The 23,720-nt window shown below is 43.7% G+C and overlaps 1 protein-coding gene across 1 annotated transcript in view; it reads right to left on the bottom strand.

Moving 5' to 3' along the window:
- Positions 1 to 23,720, bottom strand: part of SH3BP5 (SH3 domain binding protein 5) — a 50,903-nt gene that overhangs the window by 15,295 nt on the left and 11,888 nt on the right. Inside the window, exon 4 of the mRNA XM_064704762.1 lies at positions 4,470 to 4,634. Within this exon, the coding sequence (XP_064560832.1) occupies positions 4,470 to 4,634 (165 nt within the window). The remainder of the gene's footprint in view (positions 1 to 4,469; positions 4,635 to 23,720) is intronic.

Below are 23,720 nucleotides of genomic sequence, written 5' to 3'. Positions count from 1 at the left end.
TGACCATCTAAGGCAGAGAATTACTCTGAAGGACTGCTTCTTTCACAAAACATTAAATTGATTGTTCTTCTAGGGGAAGAATTAAAAATAAGAGAGGAAAGAGACAATGCAGTATCAGTAAACAAGGAGGAGAGAATCAACAATATGACGGATCACAAAAAAAATCATTGCATTTCCAGGATAAAGTGACAGAGAGATGAGGACAAGACAAGATGTGGTTTGTTGTTTTTTTCATAGACTTTTCTTCTCCCCCTTTTTCCTCTAAGTTTTTTCTAGCTGCAGGAAGTCTCTCTCCTCTCTACATCATGAAAGCACCCACACATTTTACACTGACAGATGGTACTTCGCTGTGTAATATCAAAGGGAGCTTCACAAGCCAAATTAATCCAAGAGGGAGCATGCCTCCTCCCTCTTTACTCTCCCCTCATCCTCTCCTTTTTAAAATGTCTCATGATCAAGAGCCAAAACATTTCTTCTCCCTGCCAGAATTTATGAACTCAACATATCTCAGGAAAGACTGTAAAAGCAGAACCTTTTTAAGACTGCAGATTGCATCAGCAATTAGAAATTAGCAATTTCTCTTGAAATTCATGAAGCATCTTCCTTTCTGCTCCAGCTTGTGTCAAACTAGATGTAACACATCTGTCAATACTTTCCTTTTGTACATCTTTATGAATTATTTTCAATAGGAGCATAAATGTGAAGATCTTTCTCCTCTGTCCCTCCAAAATTCAATATCCTTTGGTCCTGTCTCTTTCACAGCCCTGCTCTCTGCACCCCAAACTGCAGCATTACAATTCAAGGTACAAACAGGCTGGCAGAACTAGCAAAAACATCATCTCCAAACTTTAAAGAGACACTGCAGTTACCAAAATCCTGGTAAGCCAATGGCTAAGAGTGAACAGTACTCTTCCTCCCAAGGCAGCTTTAGAGCTCATCAAGCCTGTCTACATTTCCATTCTAATCAACAGAGAATTTATCTTTTAATGAACTTGCCCCTCTGGCCACACGAATTGCTCTCCAGACACCACTTACTGAGCAGATCATCTTTCATCATAATGGAAATTTGGCAAGCAATGGTGATACACAGCCAGGTTCCAGACATGACACCACGAGCTAAATTCCAATCTAAGTGTCATTACACTTCTCACATCTCTGGAAACACGGACATTTAGGAAAAAACCCCAGACTTTACCCCAAAATACACATCAAGTTAAGTGCAGAAGTGGGCAAAGCAGCTGCCTGACTTGCAGGATTGCAGCACTGCCCAGTGCTTCTCTGTGGTGAACACTTAGCTCAAGCACAGACATTTGCAGGGATCAGTTGCATCTTCACAGGCAGGTAGGCAGGAATCCAGCTCCTATTTATGCTCCCAGCCTCCTTTGGAAACATAGCTCAAACTGTGAGGTGCAAAGAAATTTCTGAGTGATAGCCTATACTCCATGTACATGTTCATGCTGGATCTGCCTGTTCCATGAATAGAATAATTTTCCACACATTATGCTCCCAGCTAACCCAGGAAAAACAAAATTTCAGTAACTGCCCCATTTTGCATCAGCTGAATTGTATGATTTTCTAGATCAGTGGCTACAAAAGTCTTGTCTGCAGAAGCCCAATAGCTCATCACATTAAAAATAGTGTTAATAGCTTTTCAGACTATCAAGACAACCCTTATCTCTATTTCCTCCCAGTGAGGGTCTGGAAACAGCATTTCCTGTTTGGTATCCTGGAACCCAAGTCTTTGTCTATATCCATCAGGTCAAGTGCAAAAGTAACCTGGCAGCATTTCCACACATAGCTGTGTAAAAAATCAGTTTCTCATTTGTTCTCTCGCCTACCCTTTTTCTTTATGCTTTCTGTTTACAGTGTTTGTCAGCCACCAAGCTGCTACAGGGCTCAGGTTTGGTTCCAGGTTTCAGACTCATTCAGTAAAGCCTGTTCCCTCTGCCTAAGAACAGCAAATAAAAACACTTGACTCTGGCCTGACATTTATTTCTACCAGGAGAGAAACAAATGAATCAGTACCCACTTCTAACATTTAGCTCAGAGGTGCTTTTCTGCACTTGAGTCCTTGCTTGTAAAAGCCTGGAGCAAGATTATTCTCTGCCCACTACAACTGTCATCTAAAAATGCATGCAAAAAAGCTAGAAAATCCAAATAACCAGAGAGCAAAAGCTTTCTCCAAGAGCAATTTTATATGTGCCAATAGAAGATGTCTATTTCTTAACCCTCAGTCTTCACCCACAGAATCAGTTTTTTCCATGAGTGATTTCTCATGTAATTCATAGTTAATGATCTGAGTTGTCAGCAACACTGTGGCAGTCAAGGAGAACTTTTGTTCTAGAAGATTTCATTCTCTAACCTCTTTTCACCCATAGCCTGGTAGGCAATGCCAATGTTTCCTCCTCCCTGAGATCCCAATCATTCTGTTTGCCTCACTGAACACTGAGCCCTTCATTAATTGCATGCACTGAAGCCAAGGGAAGCCTTCACCCCACTCTTAGAGAAGACAAAACTCAGTCAAGCACTCCAAGCAAACTAATGCTGGGTGTGCTCAGTCAGGACTTCCAAGAGCATTTTCACCCTTCTTGGCTCTGGCCTCAGCCTTAAGACCTCCACCACAGCCAACGAAAATCACAAGACAAACTTCCATGGAACTCTCCCAAAACCTGCTGCACCATGGAAAGGGGCAGATGGGTGCTTTCTGGGAACTGAGTTTGCCCAGACTATTTTAAGCACTGGGAATTGTTGCTTTCCAAGTTTTCCATTCACGGAGCCCTCAGCTGCTCTACACAGTCCCCCCGGTTCCCAGGAGACTTTACAGCTGCAGTGAGTACACCCAAGCACCCCATTTACTGCTCAGCTGTAACAGCTCAGAGGGATTATGGCTCCAACCAGCCCCCAGCAAGGAGCTGTCCTGCAATCACTGACTGCACCCACCAACACCATCAGCACAACTCCACCAAACACTGCCAGCAGCCGCTCTGGATCACTGGGCTTGCCCATCTCAGGTGTGCACACCTCTCACACACTGCCAGGGAACCATCAAGGGTTGGAGAAGGACACAAGGATGCCTTTGAAATAGCCAAGGGAAAGAAGAATTCATTTGTACCCTCAGGCTGCCATTGTTTCTTTCGCCACCCACCCCAACACAAGTTTTTGTTCTGCCAGCTAGAGAGAGGCAGATGTGACTGCTGTCACTGTCCACCAAAGCTCAGCAGTTTAGCAGTCAGGAGCTCTAAGCAACTCCTTAAAACACTTCTGGTTTTCTCATCTATCAATTCTGAGAATCAAAAATTATCTATTTCTGGACATAGCTCATATGGAGCAGGAATTACAGCCAGGAAAAATGACAGCTGGCACACACACACTGCAAAGGTGGGGCTCCCCTTATAAACACAGAGGTCACCACATCTGCAAATACCAAATTATAACAGGGACAGTAACACAAACAGTACCCTGGAGTTCATTTCCTCATTGCTATATACCAGGTTTTCTATCTCTCCCCCACACACAGCAAACATCCTTTCTGTTCCCTTTTTCTTCATCAGGCAGCTGGATTTTAAAATTCACTCTGAAATAGAGGCTTTCTTTCAACTGAGAAGCTTCTGCAACAGAACAGAGCAACTGTTGCACTGAGGGCTGCAAGACAATATGAGCATTGTATGGCACGATAGCATGTTTGGAATAGCAAGCTCAGCTTCACTGGCATATTAAGTACATGCAGAACAAAGGTTTTTAACTTGGATTTTTGGTTCTTTTATGTTTAAAAAAAAGGCAGAACGGTTTATTTTAACAGAGAGAAGACAAATGACAGGAAAATTCTTCCTGACATCTGCTAGAAAGAATACTGTCTTTCTTTGTTAGTGCATCTCTTCTGTAGGTTTAAGAAGACTTTACAAAGGAGGTAAGACCTTGTCTAAATTCCAAAGTTAATTCAGGATAAAGCAGCATGCAAGCTTAAAATGCAACACACGATTTTGAGTGATTCTACATTCAAACACACATTTCTGAAGCAAAGTGACTTGTCCAATGTAGTCCATACAAAGAACAGGTTATACTAAAACTGGAACATGTCCCTGTTTTGCCAGGGTAAACACTTCCATAACACACATATTCAGGAATAGGCATCCCCACACAATTATTCTGGCACAACTCCAAATGCAGACATGCCTTAAGACATTGTTTATCCCTGTAAAATAGATGGTAATAACTTTTTTAAAATTTTCTGTAGAGAGCTACTCCACTAGTCTAGCACCACCAGGCAGAGAACTAGAGCTGTCCCAGAAGCAGCCAAGGCCCAGACCACTCAGGCTTAGGCTTCACCATTTCCATGGCTTCATTTCCTACATGTCAGGTATCTGGACCACAAGGAAAATCTGGTCTTTCAGAAACTGGGCCTCATACACCACAAAGCCTGGGGATCACAAAGCCTGGAGAAGGCAGGTGCTGGGGCAGGTTGGTGTTACCCTCTGAGTAGCGTGGTTGAGCATCTCCTGCCAGGCAGAGTCGAACTGGCGCTTGTCATCCTCCAGCAGCCGCTGCTCCGCGAGGGAAATGGTCTCCTTGGCAGCACGCAGCACTTCCGTGGCCCTCTGGAAGTCCTGAGTCGCCCTCTGAGCCTCCAGCTGAGCCTAAAGGGGAAAAAAAAAAAGTCTGGGATTAGGACAATGGAACCCTCACAGTCACATTTGGGAGATCTGTGACACAAATCCCAAGACTTTTACGAAGAGCCACACCGGCGTCACTGTTTCCCAAACTTTTATTTGAAATGATAGATTTCTCACTGCAGTAAGTCCTGCCAAAGCAGCAGCTCCCACCCAAAGAGGTCATTTGCCAAGAAGTTTAATTTGTAGCTGATGGCCTACAAATAAGCACCTGGCTGAGAGATAACATCAAATGATGCAGGTTTAATCACTGATGAACAAACCAAAAGAAAGTGAAATAGCAAACTAGTGGCATGGCAAGAATACACTGAGAACTGCACTCCCTGAGTTTAGTCAGGGTGGATTTTTATCTGATACACCATTAATCACGCTGAGGAAATATTTTGGAATTATCAGCTTGCTATAAAGAATAAACAAATTCTCTGAGATGGTGATTGCTTAATTCTTTGGGTGTTTTTTTACTTCACTATCACTGGTACACAACCGGTACACTAAGTCCCCAGCACACAGACACAAGAACAACCAAGGGAATTTTAAAAATATCTTTACCTGTATTTTTCTATATTACCTATTTCACAGATTTTTATTTAAAGGAATATTTTTGAGCTATTTTGCTCAGAAATACAACCCTTCCAATGTAAGCCCCACACACAATTAATTGAATATCCAGCACTGTGTAGAGAGTTCTCATTTACACTTCATTGATTTTTCAGAAATAAACTGGAATTACCCAGTACATACCTATGAAAAACATCTTTGACCAGACATAAATGACAGAACAAAATGATGAATAAAACTTTAGGTATCATGATATGCACAGAAGGAGTCTGACAATCAAACGTGAGAAAGGACTTTATCTTCTTCAGTGTAGTATTCTGTATGTCAAAGTCTTATGAATAAAGGAGGAGGTTTTAGCTTGAAGAAATGGTGATCATTTGGGAAGTGGCTAAAACTTCCTGATATAAAATAAGTTGAACAACAGTGTATTTCTCCAGCAAACAGCTGGCTACACCCCCTCAATACCAGCTGCAAACACCTCCCTACTTGAGACACCATAGTTATTTGTAAAGGTAATGGAAAAATCCCTCCCTCCCTGCCCCATGGCAGGGGAGATGGACTCCTAATTTAAACACAAGTCTCAAAAGGAAATAAAGCGCACTGTGTTTCCCTCTCCATGTCCTGAAATAGCAGCAAGCTCTTCTTACTTCCTTTCCTCTCTCACATGGAGGTACTTCACCCCAAGGTAACCATGCAAAAATAGGAATTATGTGTCAGAGGTCCTTCACTTACAAGCTGGAGAGGGAAATAAAAATCATCACAATCAGAGCAGTAATTTCCTTCCAACCAAGGTCCCTGATGCATTTCCTTCTGAAGTGGCTGGTGACGTTTTCCAAAGAGAAGTTAATCTAAATATCTCCTTTGTTGTTTTCCAGCCAGTTTACACCATATCACCCTGTCCACAGCCTTTGTGAAGAGCCAGGGCACTAAAAGTGTTAATTTGCATGCAGAACTGCACATTCCAAGGCAGCACAGATCCTTTGGGCCACGGTTAGTGCATGCACAGCATCCTGGTACAAGTTCAATGCCAACATTACCTCTTCTCCTCTCTGAAAAAAAACCCCCACATGTTACACCTCCTCATCACCCCAGTCACCAGTTGCCTGCTTCAAATATATTAATACATTTTATAAATTCAGAATAAGCCTAACTATAGAATGTTTTATTTAGCCACTAACTTACCTTAACCCAGCAAGCACAAAAATTCGCCAATACAAAAAAGGCATCTGAGGATCTTTAAACAAGGCTCAACCTGGGCTTCCAAAAAAGAATACAGCAAAAAGCCTGAATACAGCAAAAAGCTTGAGTGTAGTCCTCAAAATATCTACTAAACTTTCTAAAAACTCACAACCTTTCTTTTTTCTGTCCAGTAAGTTTGACCTAGTAAAGGAATCAAATACAAATTAAAGGCCAAAAGTTTCCATAAAAGTAGTTTGAGATGGGATTTTAAGATAGGAAATAAAATGCAAGACTCCAGTGAGAACCTGCACCAAGTACTGCAGAACAATGCTGAGGATGCCTGGAGGAAGAGGACCTTTTTTTCATGTGCTTAAATGTTGATTTAAGCTTAAAAAAGACCAATTTTCATGGAAGACTCTACAAGAGGGAGCCAGGTCCCAGCAGCTTCCAGCAACAAGGCTGTGAAGCTTCTGCTGCACGAGCAGGCTTGCCCATGTGAGAAACGAGTTACAAACACACAAAACCAGACTGGAGACCCATTCCAAGCACAGGCAGAACCTTCTCAGCAAGCAACTGCTTTGGAAACTCAGCACAGGCAGATCCCAGGGGCAATGCAAGCACAGAAGTGCACTTTTCTCACCGTAATGCATCAGCACTTGGAAGTTTCTGTTGGCACACGTACCTGGGTCAGGGAGCAAGACATCTGAGCCAGCAAAAAGCCTGCAGAGCATTAGGAGCTGAGATACTTAATCCCCATGGAAAACAACACTTAGTGGTAGCTTGCAGTACTAGCAGCCCTTCTGATGAAGGCCTTAATGGCAAATTGACTCTAAAACAGGAAAACTGTCTCTATGATAAAAAAAATAGAAGCCAAATTTACAATTTAGTTAGATTTCTGCTTGCACCTGGACCTGTAGGACAGTGACAGCTGGAGCTGTTAACAGGCAAGCCCACAGCTCTAGGCCCATAATCCATTCAGATTCATGCCCTCTAACTGTGTGGGTAAATGGAAAACTGAAACAAAATCACACCTAAACACTCCCTCCCAGCTGCATTTGTAGAATACTGTTCTGCAGTGGCAATTTGGAAACACTGTTTTGTTTCTGAGCAACGTAGTAGTCCAAATAGCAATTTAGCGCCAACAGTTATCTGAAGTCAGTCTACAGCCTTTAATTTAAGCAGCTTCCTGAAAGTCTGAGAAAGAAAAAAACAAATGCTAGGGTAAAGAATGATACATTTGTCATTAGGAAAACATCAACAGGTTTGTGGCATTGCCAATGTGAAGAAGAATATTCAAACACTTTCTTTTGTGTTCTAAAACAGTTACCCAATAATTAGCCCTCATTTAAAACTGCCTCCAGCATGTTCAAGTTGTTCTGCACCATCACCAACAGGCTGCTCTCAGTCCTAAGCCTGCAGGTCACTCCATTTGATGGAAAAGAGAGTAGCCATGTTCTTCATCTGCTTTGAAAACCACAGAGAAACCAGCAGGAGCTCACCTCTCCATCCAGCCTCCTTATATTGCATATAAACTTCACTACTTTAGACAGTGGCTGTTTCTCTCAAGACTAAAATCCAAAATTCAAATGAACGGCTGAAAACTAGGTTGTCTTCCATCACAAACTCGTGTTTGAGTTGAGAGAGGCTTAGCCTTGGAGTAGAATGAGAGAAAATGTACTAGGGATGAGGACAAAAATTGCTGAGGGAGGCTGGAGGCAAGTAGTATGACAACTTTCTGCCTGCCATCCATATCGCTGGTGCTTGATGGAGTCTACCCAACACAGAAGTGAGGATCTCTCTCATTATAGTCAGAAGAGCCAGTCCAGTGAAACCTCTTTTTGAAAATGAGCAAGTGCTGACACCTTGGGAACTGGGGGACCCGTGCCCCAGCTCCCACTGCCAGGGTGACAGTGCTCCTTGTGGCTCCTGATCAGTGCTTTCTGCCAGGAAACTCAGCTGAGTGCCTTCACCACTGCACACCCTTCCTGCATCAGTGTAAAGTATAAAATGGGAGTCCTACAGGAACACAATTAGGCAGCCACAGAGAATGGGGCTGAGGAGGATCCCACTGTCACAGCACATCTGTCACACGCTGTCCACACAGAGCATCAGCTCTTCCTGCCATTCTGTTTGTCCCTCCTCTGCAACTGAGTCTTGTACAAGCAACCAGCTACAAACACATCTCCCATGACAGTAAATCCCTTCCTACAAGCAGCAGCACATGCAGAATTCCTGCTCTGCCCACTCAGCCCCCTCCCCACGGCCAAGAGCTCTCTTTACACTCTCCACCCTGTGCTGTTCTGCACATGTGACCTCCTCTCACCAGCTCATCCATGTCCCTGATCCCCCTGGCTCTGACAGGCACAGCCCTGAACTCCCCAGCAGCTCCCAAAGACCCAGAAGTGACATGCAGCAGCAGCACTCACAGAAGCAAATCCTGCACTGTGGTATAAAATGTGTCAGCTTAGAAAATAAATTATGTAAAATTAAAGGGGTACTGGCAGGATTCATAACTGCAAGCTATTAATATATTGCTGAAAGATGCTCAGTCCTGACAAATCCCTTTTGGGGGATAAAAGCTGCATCCCCATAGGCAGTCCTCTGCTTAGCCTACACAGGGCCTTGCACAGAAGGGAACCAAGCACAACAGACAGATTTATGTTGTCAGCTAGAAATTAAAAAAGCACTAGGCCGTGGCAAGCTAACAGAAAACAAAACCAGGCACTTTTTAAATGTAGTCCTTCTGGAACCGCCAGCAACATACTGACATCTGCTTGTCCACTTTCAAAGCAGAAAAGTGTGCACTCTTTAATTATGAAATACAATTTTCTGATTAGTCTACATTAGCTTCTATTCACCCAAACCCTCTTTGTAGTCAAGATCTTGCCCAGTTGCTAATAGAAGATTTTTCCCCACCTTCCCATATATATCTGGAACCTATGACATATCTCATCTCATATTTCATCTCATCTCTGATTTTTGTTTTTGTTTCTGCACAGTATCACTGCCACTGAAACATGGTACAACACAGCTAAAGCATTCCTCTGAGGTTAGCCAACATCTAATGCACCCCTGCTAGGCACTGCTCAGCCCCTGACACGTGAGCACACCTGCACACAGCTCACAGCCCAGCCAGGCTTCCCCAAATAGATGCAGAGGGCTCATGGTGTGGAGACAAGCCCATGCAGAATTTCTCCCCTTGGCCAGCCTCATCAGAGGACCAGGCCTCAAGTACAGATATTTAATGAAAAGGACACCACAACACAACTAGAAATCTTCCCATTAGAAACATCAGTCAGCAAAGATCAGATATTTTCAAAATTGGCTTGTCATTTATCCAAGTGAATCTATCCCATCCTGCACTGCCAAGGCTTTGACATCCACTTTATTTCAGCATCTCTGAGTTACTGCCAATGAAAGACAGGAACAATTTCTGTTTATGAAATCACCGTAAGCTGGAACATGGAGGGAACACACAGCTGCTGGTCAGAACAAGGCAGTAGCACCCCACGTGCTGGCCCAAAGCCTTTGCTCTAGAAAGCACTTGTTTGTTACTGTGAAACCAATGTTTCTCCCACTCATTAATCTTTAAAACAATAGTTTAATTGCCACCAGCAAGCATGTACTTGCTTACTAGCAAATAGATAATGATTAACTGTGTTCCAGTCCCACTCTCCAGAAGGAATCAAGTTTCAGATGTTTTCATTCTGGTCCCCTTTCCTTCTTGTATCAACATCCCACATTAATTTGCTGTGCAAAGTACAACAGGGAGCATGTTTTGAAACAGGAACTTTACTCCATCAATCGCCCACCGGAGCTGCTGTGGCACTGCCTGTCTTCAGGGATCCCTCTGAGTGCAGGGACTGCACCAGGGCACTCTGCACGAGCTTCTGGCAGGAATGGGGACAGCAGGATCACCACTCACGGACCACAGCATCCCCATCTCACCCAGCCCTGCAGCAGATTCAGGGATTCAGAAGCCCCTGAGGTGAAGGCAGCTGAGTGCTCACTGCACAGCTCACAGTAACCAGCCACTGAGGGCTGCTACTTCAGCTTCAGTTTTCCTCAACCTGGTTCAATTCAGCTGGCAGGCAGGAACAAGAGCAGCAGCCCAGATGCCAGCACAAGGGCTCACCAAGCTCAACACCCAAACAAATAACAACAACCTTGGCAATGGCACAACTCCACCCACAGCAAAACCACAATGACACCAAGTCAGAGGAGGTGGCTCAAAAGGCAGAACTTCAGCTTAGATGGACCTTGGGAAGGCTGAGTGGGCCAAGAGACACTTTACAAGGGGGCCTGTGGAGTCCTGCACTTGGGGTGGAGCAATCCCATGGTCAGCCCTGTCAAAAGGACCTGCACACTGCAACAGGAGTCAGGCTGAGAAAGCTGAGAAGGTGCAGTCTCCCTGGGAGTAATGCAAACCATGTCCTAGGCCAAACTAAGAGGGCATGGCTGCCAATCCTGCAGACAGGTTACACAGAGAGGTTTCAAATCCTCATCTCTGGCAGTCCTCAAGACATGGCAAAGCCATGGCTGATGCAATCCAACAATGTGACAGTTCTGCTTTGAGCAGAAAGTTGAGATCTGATGACCTCCAAAGGTCCTGTACAACCACTATTTCAATCAAATACCGTAATATTTTTCTTAGTTTTTCAAAATCTGAAGAACATTTCTGCAAAAACTTTGCAGTGGTGCTGAATGTTCTTCTAGATACTCAGATACATTTATTTTCCTGAATAAACAGACTAGTGGTGCAACTGTGGGGGAGGGGGGTGTAAGGGTTCTGTTTGCTTTTTCTAAAGGATCATGACCTTTCCTTCCCCTCTCCCAACAGCCTAAAAACTCTGATCCAAACCAGAACTAAAAAGTAGTAAAAACACTCCAGAAACCCCTTCTAGCTATACTTTTCTAAACAACTTCTAAAATCCAAGGCCATGGGAGTGACCTCATTTTGACGCAACTACAAGGCCTGAGCTATATAATCTATGATGACTGTTTACATCAAAATGTACAGTCTCTCACGAGCCTGAAACACTCTTTAGTTCTTTAAGCAGTTTATTATAAAGCTATATAATTGAACATGAGTTAGAATTTGTTTTTTCAAAAGTAGATTGAAAGATTTTTAACTGGATGGAGAAGACAAAGGGGAGGAAAAGGTGAAAACAAGACTTGCTAAAGTTTTGTGAAACACAAACCATTTCCTCCCTGCTGCATAACTAGTGAAATGCCTATGGAACACTAAAACCATGTGAAATTTAGTCTCTGCTTTTGATTAGGTGTTTTATTCTTGTGCTGGGCTTTTTGGTCCCCCACATGCATGCACCCCTTCTCTTCTAACAGCCAAATTGTTGCAGAACTGACCTGACTCCTGGTTGTGTGTTACATTCCTATGTAGTCTATAAAAAGGCTCAGGAAATAAGAGCAGACCTACAAAGCATGCTTCCAGAGACATCTAGCTCTGTGCTAAAGTTAGGTGCTATGTGTAACTCCTTTAAGACAGGATCACAAGTGTGTTCAAAGAAGCAGAAGGTTCAGGGCACAACCAAGAGCTCATTCATTAGCTGCTGCTTTCACCAGCATGCAGACAGCTGGACTCCTCAAGGCAGAATCCCACCTCCCTTCTTTGGGAGCTGTGGAAGGAAATGGGAAAGAAAATATCTGAACACACAGTTCCCTTAAACACTGTTAAGGCCAGTCCTGAACTGGACTGCACAATCAGCTGCCAGCCCTTCTCTGTTCTCTGGCAGCTCCCATCTAGGCTGTAACCAGAATCTTGTGAAATGAGGGCCAGGATATCCCCTCTGAGCTGATCACTGCCACTGTGCAGTGTCAGTCAATCATCTGAAACCTGCTGGTCTCCTTGCTGGTTTTCACTGACATAGCTCCTTGCCTTACAGGAACAGGGAGGTGATGCTCACCTGGGTGCAGAGATTGCATGGCAGACACTACCCCATGTTGCAATCTTCGCTGCAGTGTTGTTCTTGCTTCTCTGCTGGGGCTCTTCTCCATTCTCTGCAGCACAGTCCTTTCTATCTTCTCAGGGGCTCCTCTTAGGCTCTCAACCCACCCCTATTTATCTCAGTTACCTTCACGAGCTACAGCTGCTGCCCAACTAAGGACCCCGCAGCTGCAGCTCGTTTGGAGCAACTCAGACCCACACAGGTCTTACAATACAACATATATTCAGGCCTCCACAACCCCAAGCCTTCTGCCCCTCCTTTGTTTTTCATGTGGTTGTTGAGAGATGCTGGTGTGCTTGGAGTTACTCACACTAATTAACAAGTCTGTGGCACCAGAGCATGACAAATGGCTCAGTCTAATACAGTCCAGGCACAGCCTTCTTGGGCATTCACCGCCATCTGCTTGTTAGTTGGGCAGTCGTTTGTGGCCAAAATTATTAAGCTGTTGCTTTCTGGAAGAGGGGACGATAGAATATGTCCAGGTTTTGATTTCAAAGGTAAACAATCTTATTAAGAGAGAAAAACACTGAGGTAATCCTCCCTGCTCTGTGCACCTGCATTCTGAGAGCTTAGGCAGTGAGTCAGCGAGTCTAGGGCTGACAGCTGCCTTCCAGGTTTACAGAGGCTCCACATGCTCATCTGCACCTGGCAGCAGCCTGCTTTGCTGGAATTAAATATAGAAGCAAGGAACAACTCCCATGAATACACCCTGGAAGAGGGACACCGCCTGCATTAGTGCCTTTTTTTAATTACCCAAGATAATCAACATTCAGCACACAGACGCAACAGGCATGTTCAGGAGAAACACTGGATCCTTGTCTCATGCAATCACCACCAAAGCAGCAAATGTTTTTAAGTACAAGTTTCCAGAGTGCTGGCAAGGGACTGGCAGGCTGGTTCTGAAAGCACATCTTGTGCATTCATACTGGCATAAGCACAGACAAGGCATGTGGGTAGGAGTTTCACCTGGCTGATTGGCTGTTCTGGACACGTTCTCCCAGTTCCCAGAAAGCCCCACACCCACAGCCTGTCCTCAATACCAGGAACACGCTCTGGAAGAAAGTTCTAGGCTGACCTTGTCTGCCTTTGCACGCTCACAGATACTTTTTAGACAGTCATCCTCCTAAGGGACATGTTGAAGATAACTCGACCCTTCAACATTTTTCCTAGTCAGATTGCACAACTCCACAGCACAGGTGAGCAACAGGCTTGCTGCACTTAACCAAAGAAGTTGCAGGCGGTGTCCTGGACTAATGAAGGGCTCAGTCCATTCCTCGAAGGAAATAGCCTAGGTAGCAGCAGGAGTAGGGAACATGTCAGCTCCACTTCACAGCAAAAAAATCCTCCTTTGAGAACAAGCCATCGGCACACTTCACCAAATTAAAAGAACCTACCAAGACAAACCAAACAACAACAACAAAACAGAAACCAAACGACCAGACACAGCTAAAAGAGATGGACATTTCTCCCACATCCTGGCAGCAAAATTTCTTGTTGAACAGTACAACTTTTTGTTTGCTGCAATTGAGATGTATTTCTTGTAGAAGCTAAGTCAATGCAGAGCCATTCCCACGTGCTAATTTCCTAATACAGAAATTAGAGTATTCAGATAATTTTTACCAGCAAGAACAGACAAAAGCTGCAAAATTCATACTGTTTTACTAGAAGTCATACCAAAACACATCCAGAAGGCAATAACCAACATCCATATCGCATCTGTTTTGGCAGCAGACCTCAGCATGAGCATTTATCGCTCCAAAATAAACTCCCACCTATTTAGACCACTGTACACAGAAAACACTTGGTTGGTTGAAAAAATTCCCCGAAGTTGCAAGACTTGTGCTGCCTTCAGCAGTCATCCCTGAGCAATTATCACACAAAACAGGTAGGCAGGATATCACCCTGACCTCAAGCCACCCAGGCTCAAATGCCAACTACTATTTTTAAAAGATGATCCTGTCTGTGGTTTACATCTCTTGAAATAGACTTTACTAGAGGCCAGACCAAAAAAAAAAAATCAGGGAAGAAAATGGTGACAGACAACAAAGCAAAGCAACCTTTTTCCTTTAAATTGTTTTGGGTTTTTTTTCCTGTAGATCAGTGCTCTGGCAATAGCTGTGGAAGTGCTACAGTCACACAAAGGAATGCACAACCTAATCCCTCAGGTTTCTCCAAATTAAAGAGGATGCAAAATGATGTCACTCAAATCTTCATGCAACAGCAGAAGAAAAAAGGGATTCTGTTCTCTTTTCACATTCCAGCACTCTTTGAGAGTTGCTTACACCTTCCTGCCAGTTCCAGCATCTGTTATTGTATCTGTGGCTAAACATAATAGCCAGACCACCTGTATCACTTCTTCCTTCCTAAATCATCTGACATTTATCTAAAAAAACCCAAATGTTTCTGCATCAGCCTTCTTGTTACTCCAAAGAACTGAGGGTATTTCCACACCAACTTAACCCAGTATTCCATTACTTCAGACCTACTTGCACAATACTTGAAGTATTTCACAACAGAAAAAAAAAAAAAACCAACAAAAAACATTCTTGAAAGTAGGAAAAATAATTAGGTCATTTGATTCCCAACAATTAATGGAGAGGAGGTTGAACAGCTATCTGGCTTTGAGCTACTGCCATCCACTGTGGCTGAGAACTGATGGAGGCTTTGTAGGGCTGGAGAAAGTGGGAGAAAGAGACACCAAAAGAGAGTAATTTTTTTCATCTCTCCTAGATAAATTCTTCGAAGCAGATTAAATAGTATTTTCTTCTACTTCTGCAAATAAAAGCAGAAGAGGGAAGAATCTCTAATTTACAGAGCAGAGTCAACAAATTTACATGATGGAGCCCTCCAAGGCACATCAGCAAATAACCATAAGAAAACAGTTTTTGTATCAATAGCTTATACAACCATCCTTCAACAGGATAGTGCTCACACAAACCAGAAATGCAGGGTGTATGAATACCAACCCAGAATAACTAGACCCATTCACTGAAGCACAGAGGCTCAGGGAGATACAGGTGATCTAACTTTTAGAGAGGGACATGCACACACACAGAATTTACTGACACAGATATTTCAACAAGCAAGTGGTTAAAATTAGTTCCCACTATCCAAACGAGCCAGGAACATTGTACTTGCAGATGATATTGTTACAGATGCCACCTCCTCTGCAGGAAATAATAGCAACAGAGCACTAAATTTGAATCAGGTAAGGGTTTTTTTCCGTTCATCTGAGAAGCAGCAGTTGTCAGTGCTCCCAAACATGGGACAGATTAAGAGGGTAAAAATCTGCCAGCCACACTGACCTACTGTCCTATTGGTAAGGTTGATGGGAAGACAAACACATTAAGGAGCTTTCCTTCAAAGATCAGATCTTTGGCATAACTTTCCCAAGCCAACCAAGCAACATCTGTCATCTTCTCAGCAGTTTAAGGACACCCAGTTTGGCACACTCCACTATCACACTCTTCAACCAGGTGACACAGCCAGAACACAAAAGCCACATTAAGTCAGGCTTTAAGTAAATAAATAATGTTAATAAATCAGCCAGGCAAAACCTAGCTTGTTGACCCAGGTAAGTGACCCTGAGTTCCCTGCTTCCTAGGCTTTGTTGCTACTTTGGCCTGAAGGAAAATGCAACAGAACCATGATTCAAGATTTAAAACACAGTTTTCAAGTTCTAAGCATTCAGGAGGAACAAGCAGAGAATACCAAGCTCTGTGCAGCAGCACTGATGGCAGGGTAGTGGCTCCCCACATGCTGCTCACAGGTTTCAGATCCCAACTGTGCAAACGCAACAGGAGACACTCCATCAAAGTTTCAGCATGGCAAAACATTTGCCTGACTGAATCCAAAGTACATCCTGCCTTAGAAAAAGCTTACAAAATTCAGTGGGTTCCCTGGTGAAAGTCCAGGAAGTGACTCCTCACCCTCAATAATAAAGTTACAGATTCCCTTGCTTGGCTTATGCCCCCTTCAGCCATGCCTTGTGTGGGAAGGGAGATTATTACAGTGGGAATGCCCTTTGGGATCACAGCAGCGGGAACTCCACATTGCACCACAGGACGTCACATTGACACAGTTTCCCCAAGATTTAATGATGTGCTTTGTAATAAAAAACCCAAAAACATTGCTGGGAAGAAGGGGTTCAGACCTAGAGCAGGCCCATAGGGAGCAGAACAGTAAAAAGGACACACAAAACTTCACAGGCAAACAGGTACAACACACAGCCTCAATGCTCCATACTTTCAGGCACCTCTTGCACAGCTCACCTACGTTTCCTTCTCTTTCCATTTCTTCACTGAGTTTCCTGATTGCTCACACAGCAAGTTCCATGTCTCTATTCCCTTCAGAGCACACCAGTCATCTGTTCCCAGGCAAGGCCTGTGCCTGCCTGCCTCAGCACCAGCCGAGGCCAGCACATCAGCACCCATCCCACACACAGGCTCCTCAACCACAAAGCCCCAGGTCAGGAAGGGAGCTGCTCCCCTGCCTCGCCACCAAGTAACCTAAAAATCACAGCCATTTCCACATGGCTGATTTACAGAGCCAGGGAGTGAGCTGCCTCTCACACCATGCACCCCACCTTCCCCATGCAGGCATCATCCCCTCCCATCTCCCAGTGCCAAGAGGCTCCCCGAGAGCCACCAGGGCAGCTGCAGCACAGCATCCTCAGCTCAAAGGGCAAACAGCACAGGCAGGGCACAAACAACACAACACAACCTACACTGCCAGCCTAGACTCCCTATTGCAAAAGGCCAGAGCAGCAACAGCCATCCAAAACAACAGATAACACAAAATGCAAAAAAAAAATTTCCTAGTGATCAGACAAGGGGAGCAGTTTTAAATTAAAAGGGGAGAGATTTACATTACATATTAAGGAGAAATTATTTACTCAGAGTGTACTGAGGCACTGTAACAGGTTGCCCAGGGCAGTTGTGGATGACCCACCCCTGGAAATGCTCAAGGACAGGATGGCTTGGGCATTGAGGAACCCAGTCTAGGGGGTGGCACCTATGCCCAGGACAGGTGGGCTGGAACTTGTTGATATCTAAGGTCCCTTGTAACCCAAACCATTTCATGATTGTATGATCACTTAAAAACAGTAACAGCACCGAACTATCGCCACAGAAAGCAGTCAAGTGCTCTGGGCATTTGGTTTTTCCCTTAAACAGTTGGGAGAATTTGCAGAAGGTTTGTCAAAGTTTATTTTCAAGTCTCTCTATTCCTTCCTTTCAAAATGTGAATCCACATTTTGGATAGTTATTTGGTTTGTGAACAGTTAACCAGAAACACTCCTTCAGCCAGGAAAGGTCAGCTGGTTGCTTCACTGTAACTGTGCCAATAATTTTGCTTTTTACTAGCTCCATGGCAAGTCTCCAAACAGGAATGCAAGTCTGTCACAGTTCTGCTGACATTTAATTTTTGCTTCTCAAGTTCCTTCTCTCTCCACCTATTTTTTTTTTCCCCAAGATAAACTTACAGATTAGACAAATCAGTCTTAACTCCTTGTTGCCCTAAACATGAGCATCAGGACTTCTGCTCCCAAAAGTAGGATGGAGAAGGAGATTCCTTATGACATGGGAAGTCAATATACTGATGGATAACACATTTAGTGTCTAGGAACAACAGGGAAAGACCTGGATATCTACCACTGCTGGAACTGGACCCAGGAGCTGCCATACACACCCAATGCTGCTCTCCTTCTCCCAGCAGAGCCAGCTGGTGCTGTGATCCCATTAACTCTCCCTCACTGAGTGAATTTGGATACAAAACTTGGGTGCTGTGGAAATTGAACTGGCAAGACCACAGTTTTCAGTTCCTAATTAATCTTTAAGGATGCTCAGCAGTTTTGAACCTCCAAGTTACAAGAATTTAAAAAGCTTTTGTTTCCTGAGCTCAGGAAGTCACCATCTGCAACTTTCCATATTTGCCACACTACTTTCAGACATCTCAAGCTGAACACTTAGCAGCTGAGATGCAATGGCCACCTCAGAAAGTTTTGTTCATTTACTGGCTTGATCTCTACAAAGAAAGGTATCAGTCTCATCTGCTGAGGAAGACTCTTCCAGGTAGGTAGGTGAGCTCTTATCTGCTTACACCCCTCCCACCTTCACCACCAAGTGGCTCAGTTCCTCCTCCATTCCTGTTCTGCAAGATTACAGCAGCTACTTCTCATCCTGATTCACTATGAATAAAAAATTCACTGAATCACATCAAAACTCACATTTGGGAGAGGAAATAGTTTCCCAGTGGTAACTGGGCTCCCCCAAGTTTTGTGAAGACAAGCAGAATGGAGGTGCAGGATCTAAATATCTGAAAGCTCACCTCAAATAATTCTTTATTCTCTCAGCTGGTTTCTTCACACAGATGTGGCAATCCACTTATAAAATATTACATGAGTAAAAGATTATTAGTGAGGTGAGAGAAAGGAGCTCTACAACATAAAAAGCTGCAGTGAACAGGAGGGGACAGCTGTCCCTACTTGTCTATCAACTGCACTTCCTCTTGGCTATGCCTGGACACCAATGGAAAAGAACCACTGTAAGTAGTCATTCCAGCAGGTGTTTCCAAGCCTTTCCAGATAAAAGAGTGCTGCTTAAGTATGCCAACAACATGAAAAAAATGAATTAGTTGTAAAACTTAGAAGACCGACCCAAGAGGAAGCAGAATATGCATATCCTCCAACATATTGCTGTAAGAACACATTGTACAGGTGGGTCCTTTACTGAGACACACAGACAGGTATGACGCAGCATAGATCTTTCACCTATTTTGACACTTATTTTAAAAGCTAAATGAGGCAGGGGGCAGAGGGGTGAAGGGAATATCACAAAGCAATAGCATGTCTCTCCCAAATAGGCTCAATACTGAAGTTCAGCAAAGCATCCTCACTCCCAATCTGAGCCAATAAAATGTAACCCCTCACCCTGCCACAAAACCAAACCAAACCAGCCTATCACCAAACAAAAACCAACCAACAAAAAATGAACCAAAAACAAACCAAAACAATGCTGAAACTCAATTAAAAGCAATACTCCCAGGGCTTTTAGTCATGTTAGGATCAGTAAAAATACATGGATTGTTTTATTTGTGGGGGTGGGAATACACTTTCCTCAGATTATTTTCCAGCAGAAGCAGAGCAGAAAGGCACATCTCCTGCTCAATTTGTCTATGGGCTCACAAGTGATGATGTATGGACAGCAGTGTTTAAATGGCACCTCTCACCCAGTGACCCCAAAGTGCTTTTACTTCCCTTAATGATCTCAGCTTCACAGCAGCTTGACAGCTTCATTTTACATGGGAACTGAGAGAAAGATGAAGTCATTCATCTGTGCCATGCAGCAGCACAAAATCAGCTCCTGCCAGCCCAGTGATTTATGCATCAGACCACACTTGCCTTTGCACAGCATCCTGTCACCAGGGAGGCAGCACACCTCCCATCCCTGTCACTTGCTCAGGCACCACTGTGAACACCATTGCATAGGCACTTCCCAGCCCTGCAAAATGTTAAGTCAACAGTGGCTTAAGACACTCCTTACCTCAGAGACTCAGGACTGCTCTATACATTATTAATGTTTCCTGGCAACTTCACCCTTCTTCCCCATTAGCTTTGGGTAAGAAAAGTCTCATTCTTTGACTAGACAACTAGGGAAGCAGCTACTAGTGGGAAAAAAAACTAAAAAAAAAATAAAAGAAAAAAGAATAAACCACCACCCAAACCAAACAAACATGGGAAGTTTGATTTTCTGAACATTTAGAACCTGGACCACCTTCTGGATTACAGGAATTTCATATTGCTGCAATGTGGGCATTTCTTGTGTACTTGCACAATCCTCTACATGCCTAGGTTCTTCCATTGAACATGGGCATTACTGCTTAATGTTAAAGAACAAATGTTCTCACAGCACAAGTACTTCAAAATTTATTAATCAACAAATTGGGATCAAAATGCTCCAAAACAGTAAGGTATTGTCTGCAATCAAAAGGCCCAGTGCTGTACCAAATGAGGAATCACAACAGTTCTGTCTTGGCAGAAGTTACATGAAATTTCCTTGAACAAGAAGATGAGCTAGATCTCACTTGAGTCTCAGAAAAAAACAAATTTTACTGCTTTGGTACCAAGAGACAGCATCCTGACTCCCTGTGCCACCATTTCAGGAGGCAAAGTACCCAGACTAACACCAAGGGACCAATGTTCTGGTGAAGCAAAGTTTCACCCTGAGACAGGCCAAGCCATGGCTCTCTTGGCAAACATTCCACAAACAAGATCCTACAGGACCTTTGCATAGGAGAGTTAATTTGCTTTGAATTCCCTATCTTCTGCCAACACAGGATTGCACAAGATGGGGATAAGGGTGAGTAGACAGAAGGGCTCAAGATCCTAAAGCTTCTCCAGTGTTATACTTCAGTTGGTGACCTGGTTTTTAGTGACCCCACATCACTGCCCTCTTAAGTTTTTAATGGGTTTTATCTTAATAGATGAAACATGTATTCATGTATTTCCAAAAGAGACTTGTGCTGGTGCCATGTGAAAGCAAACTCCTCAATGTGACTTACTACAGCTTGCATTAGGTAACTTACCCTGCAGCTGACATCTTAAACTCAAGTAACTCTGGACAACTCCTGCATTTCTGCCAAACTAAGAGTCATAATTATGCAATTCTGTATTTCCAAAAGGCTTAAAATTTACAAGGTCATAGTTTTACTTCCCTTTAGTGAGAACAACAAACAGGAATTTACACTTCCCTTTCTCTTACCAGTAGAGTCACTCATTTTTCCCTTATTGTTTAATTAAAGCTCTTTCAGCCCTCAAGAACCTTGTTCCTGTATTTCTGGAGGCAGCCTAATGGCTCTAAAATAAGTGTAAAGAAAAGAGGAGGAAGACAATTCTTCATAGGTTAGATGTTATTATTAATTTAAAAAAAATAATAACAAGCTCTTTCCAAGATTTCTCTACAGTTTAGCAAAAATCAAACTAAAAAGAGAAATGCAAACTGGCACCTAACCATGTTAATACTCTGGTACATCCCTTCAGTTTCGTATTTCCCTATGTATTCTGCCCTTCTCCATATTTTATTATAGTGAATTTGCTCCCAGTTATGTGGAACTTCTCTAGATTAAATTAAAACTAGAAAAACTCTTTAGGCAGATGCTTTACTGATGATTGGCACCAATCTTTCCAATCTCCCAGCTTCCAGACAGATTCACCAACATTTGATGCTTGCATTCCTCTTGGCCCTCACATTTTCCATTTTGAGATGTTATTAGACAAAGAGCAAAAGGGAAACCAGAGACCATCTTCTATCTGTCTGTTGAGCAGATACAAAGTGGGAACTCTGTTCCATGACCAGATCCATTAAACAAAATGAGAAAAAGGGAAATGAGTGGTTAAAAGGGCAACCCCTGCTTTAAAATGAAATGCTATCAAGGAATTAAAACACAAATGAATGTGAAACATTCATAAATGGGATAAATAGCATTTAAATCTAGCTAGTGACAGAATGGATTGGGGAAAAAAAATACTGTTCCCTCTAACAAGCCTACTGCTGGAGCAGTGATTCTACTGATTTAAGGACCTTCAGGAGCTTGGGTTTCTTAGTGGTCTTGCAAAGTACCTTTGAACCAGAATGACTGAATGGGTTTCAGGGATAGCAGAGACGTAACAATACAAAATTCCATTTCCAGAACAAACTGCTGCCAGCTTCAGAACAGAGAGCAAAGTTCGCTGCTCTGAGTTTGTGATGTTACAAACCTCAAAGTCAATTGATCTTTTGATGTTTTATTTTGGTAGTGCAAAGTGTGTGCTTCTACCATTAACTCTTCCAAGTGTAACTCTTGAAGTCTTATGCATGCTGTGCCTTACCCAGCTATTTATAGTAACAGAAGTAGAAGATCATGCTCAAGGCAGGGTGGCAGGGATTGTTTTTCCAAATTGCACATACTAGTTTACACAACTACTAACTCTGTAGCTCACCACTAGCACACACCTCAAGAGCAGGGTTTCAGAGCACTTACAGATGAGAGGCAGATACTTCAAAGCACAGCAAGCAGGGCAGAGTTTACCTCTTTGCTACACTGCTTCTGTCTGCAGGATTAAGTCTAATACCCCCTGCACCTCATCCCCATCACTGGACAGTGCTCAGAACATGCTATGCATTAAAGCCTTCCAGAACAATGCTATGCAATTTAAAGCATCAACACAGTCACATATTACCTTGCATGCCACATCCCATCAACCCAGTTCCTGCTTCACCAACTTTCAAGGAAATGAAGCTTGTTCATTCCTCCCTTTCCTGTCACTGTTCTGAGGACACATTCTCTTCCCTCCCCTTCTCTTACCCTGAGTTTACTCTCTGCCTCCTGGCACACACCTACTCTACTTTTCTCATCCCTCTACCTACTTCTATGAACAAAATCCTTCTGCAGTTTTCCCATATCTCACAGATGCCACCCCATCTCTCACTCTCCCCTTGAACACAGTCACATCCCAGCTACCCAGCCACAGATGCCACCCCACACATCCTTCCAGCCAAGCACAGAAGTAGCAGCTCCAGGCAGTTCTTCCTGACTCTTCCTGCCTCAAGAGAAAACAGAAATAGCAACCAGGAACATGCTTCCCTTGGGGAAAAAACCAAAAAGCCTCACCCACCAGCAAGCCCCACCACCACCAACACCCAGCAGCAGCACTGCCTAAGCCACCACATGCTCAACTCTCTGCAGCTTCCTCCCTAAAATGAGATGCTGCCTGACATGTCACAAGATTTCTGGCTTTCTCTTCATCCAGCAGGTCACACTCTTCCCTCCACACCTCATCCCTCCCTGAGCTCCACGGGCCTATCAGTAATCAAGCAGTAGCTGGGGCATGGGAAGTAAGGCCCTGATGACAGAGAAAGCCAAGCTCAGTTTGTGCCCAAACCAAAACACTTCAGAGACACATTTAGCACTTTCCTACTTGAGCACAACCCAATCAGCACCAAACCCTGCCCCACTCCAGCCTTTTCCCCTGCACCTTCCAGCTGCAGCCAATTTAGCTGCTGAGCATTTTGCTTTAAGAAGAAAAACCACATACACAATGTCTACGCTGTATTTTCAAATAAGTACAACCACTGATAGGACAGAGCTCTGAAAGGCCATTTATTATGAGAGAAGAGAGCTAGTCTTTTGCTATTGTGTCTGCTGTAGCTGTTGTGGGTTTGAAGAGCATGTGCAGCTGTGGCTGTGAAGAAATCCATTTTGCCATTGATTCCCACAGCTGGCATGCAACTGAAGGCACAGCCCAGTGTCAGCCAAGTGCGTGTGCCTAGGATGTTATCAACAGCAGGAAAGCAACACCACCAGTGTGTGCCCA

This window comes from Zonotrichia leucophrys, chromosome 2 (assembly GCF_028769735.1).
Source record: "Zonotrichia leucophrys gambelii isolate GWCS_2022_RI chromosome 2, RI_Zleu_2.0, whole genome shotgun sequence".
In the NCBI taxonomy this organism is placed as follows: domain Eukaryota; kingdom Metazoa; phylum Chordata; class Aves; order Passeriformes; family Passerellidae; genus Zonotrichia; species Zonotrichia leucophrys.
Note: the sequence above shows the minus strand (reverse complement) of the source record. Positions and strands in the feature narration are given on the sequence as shown.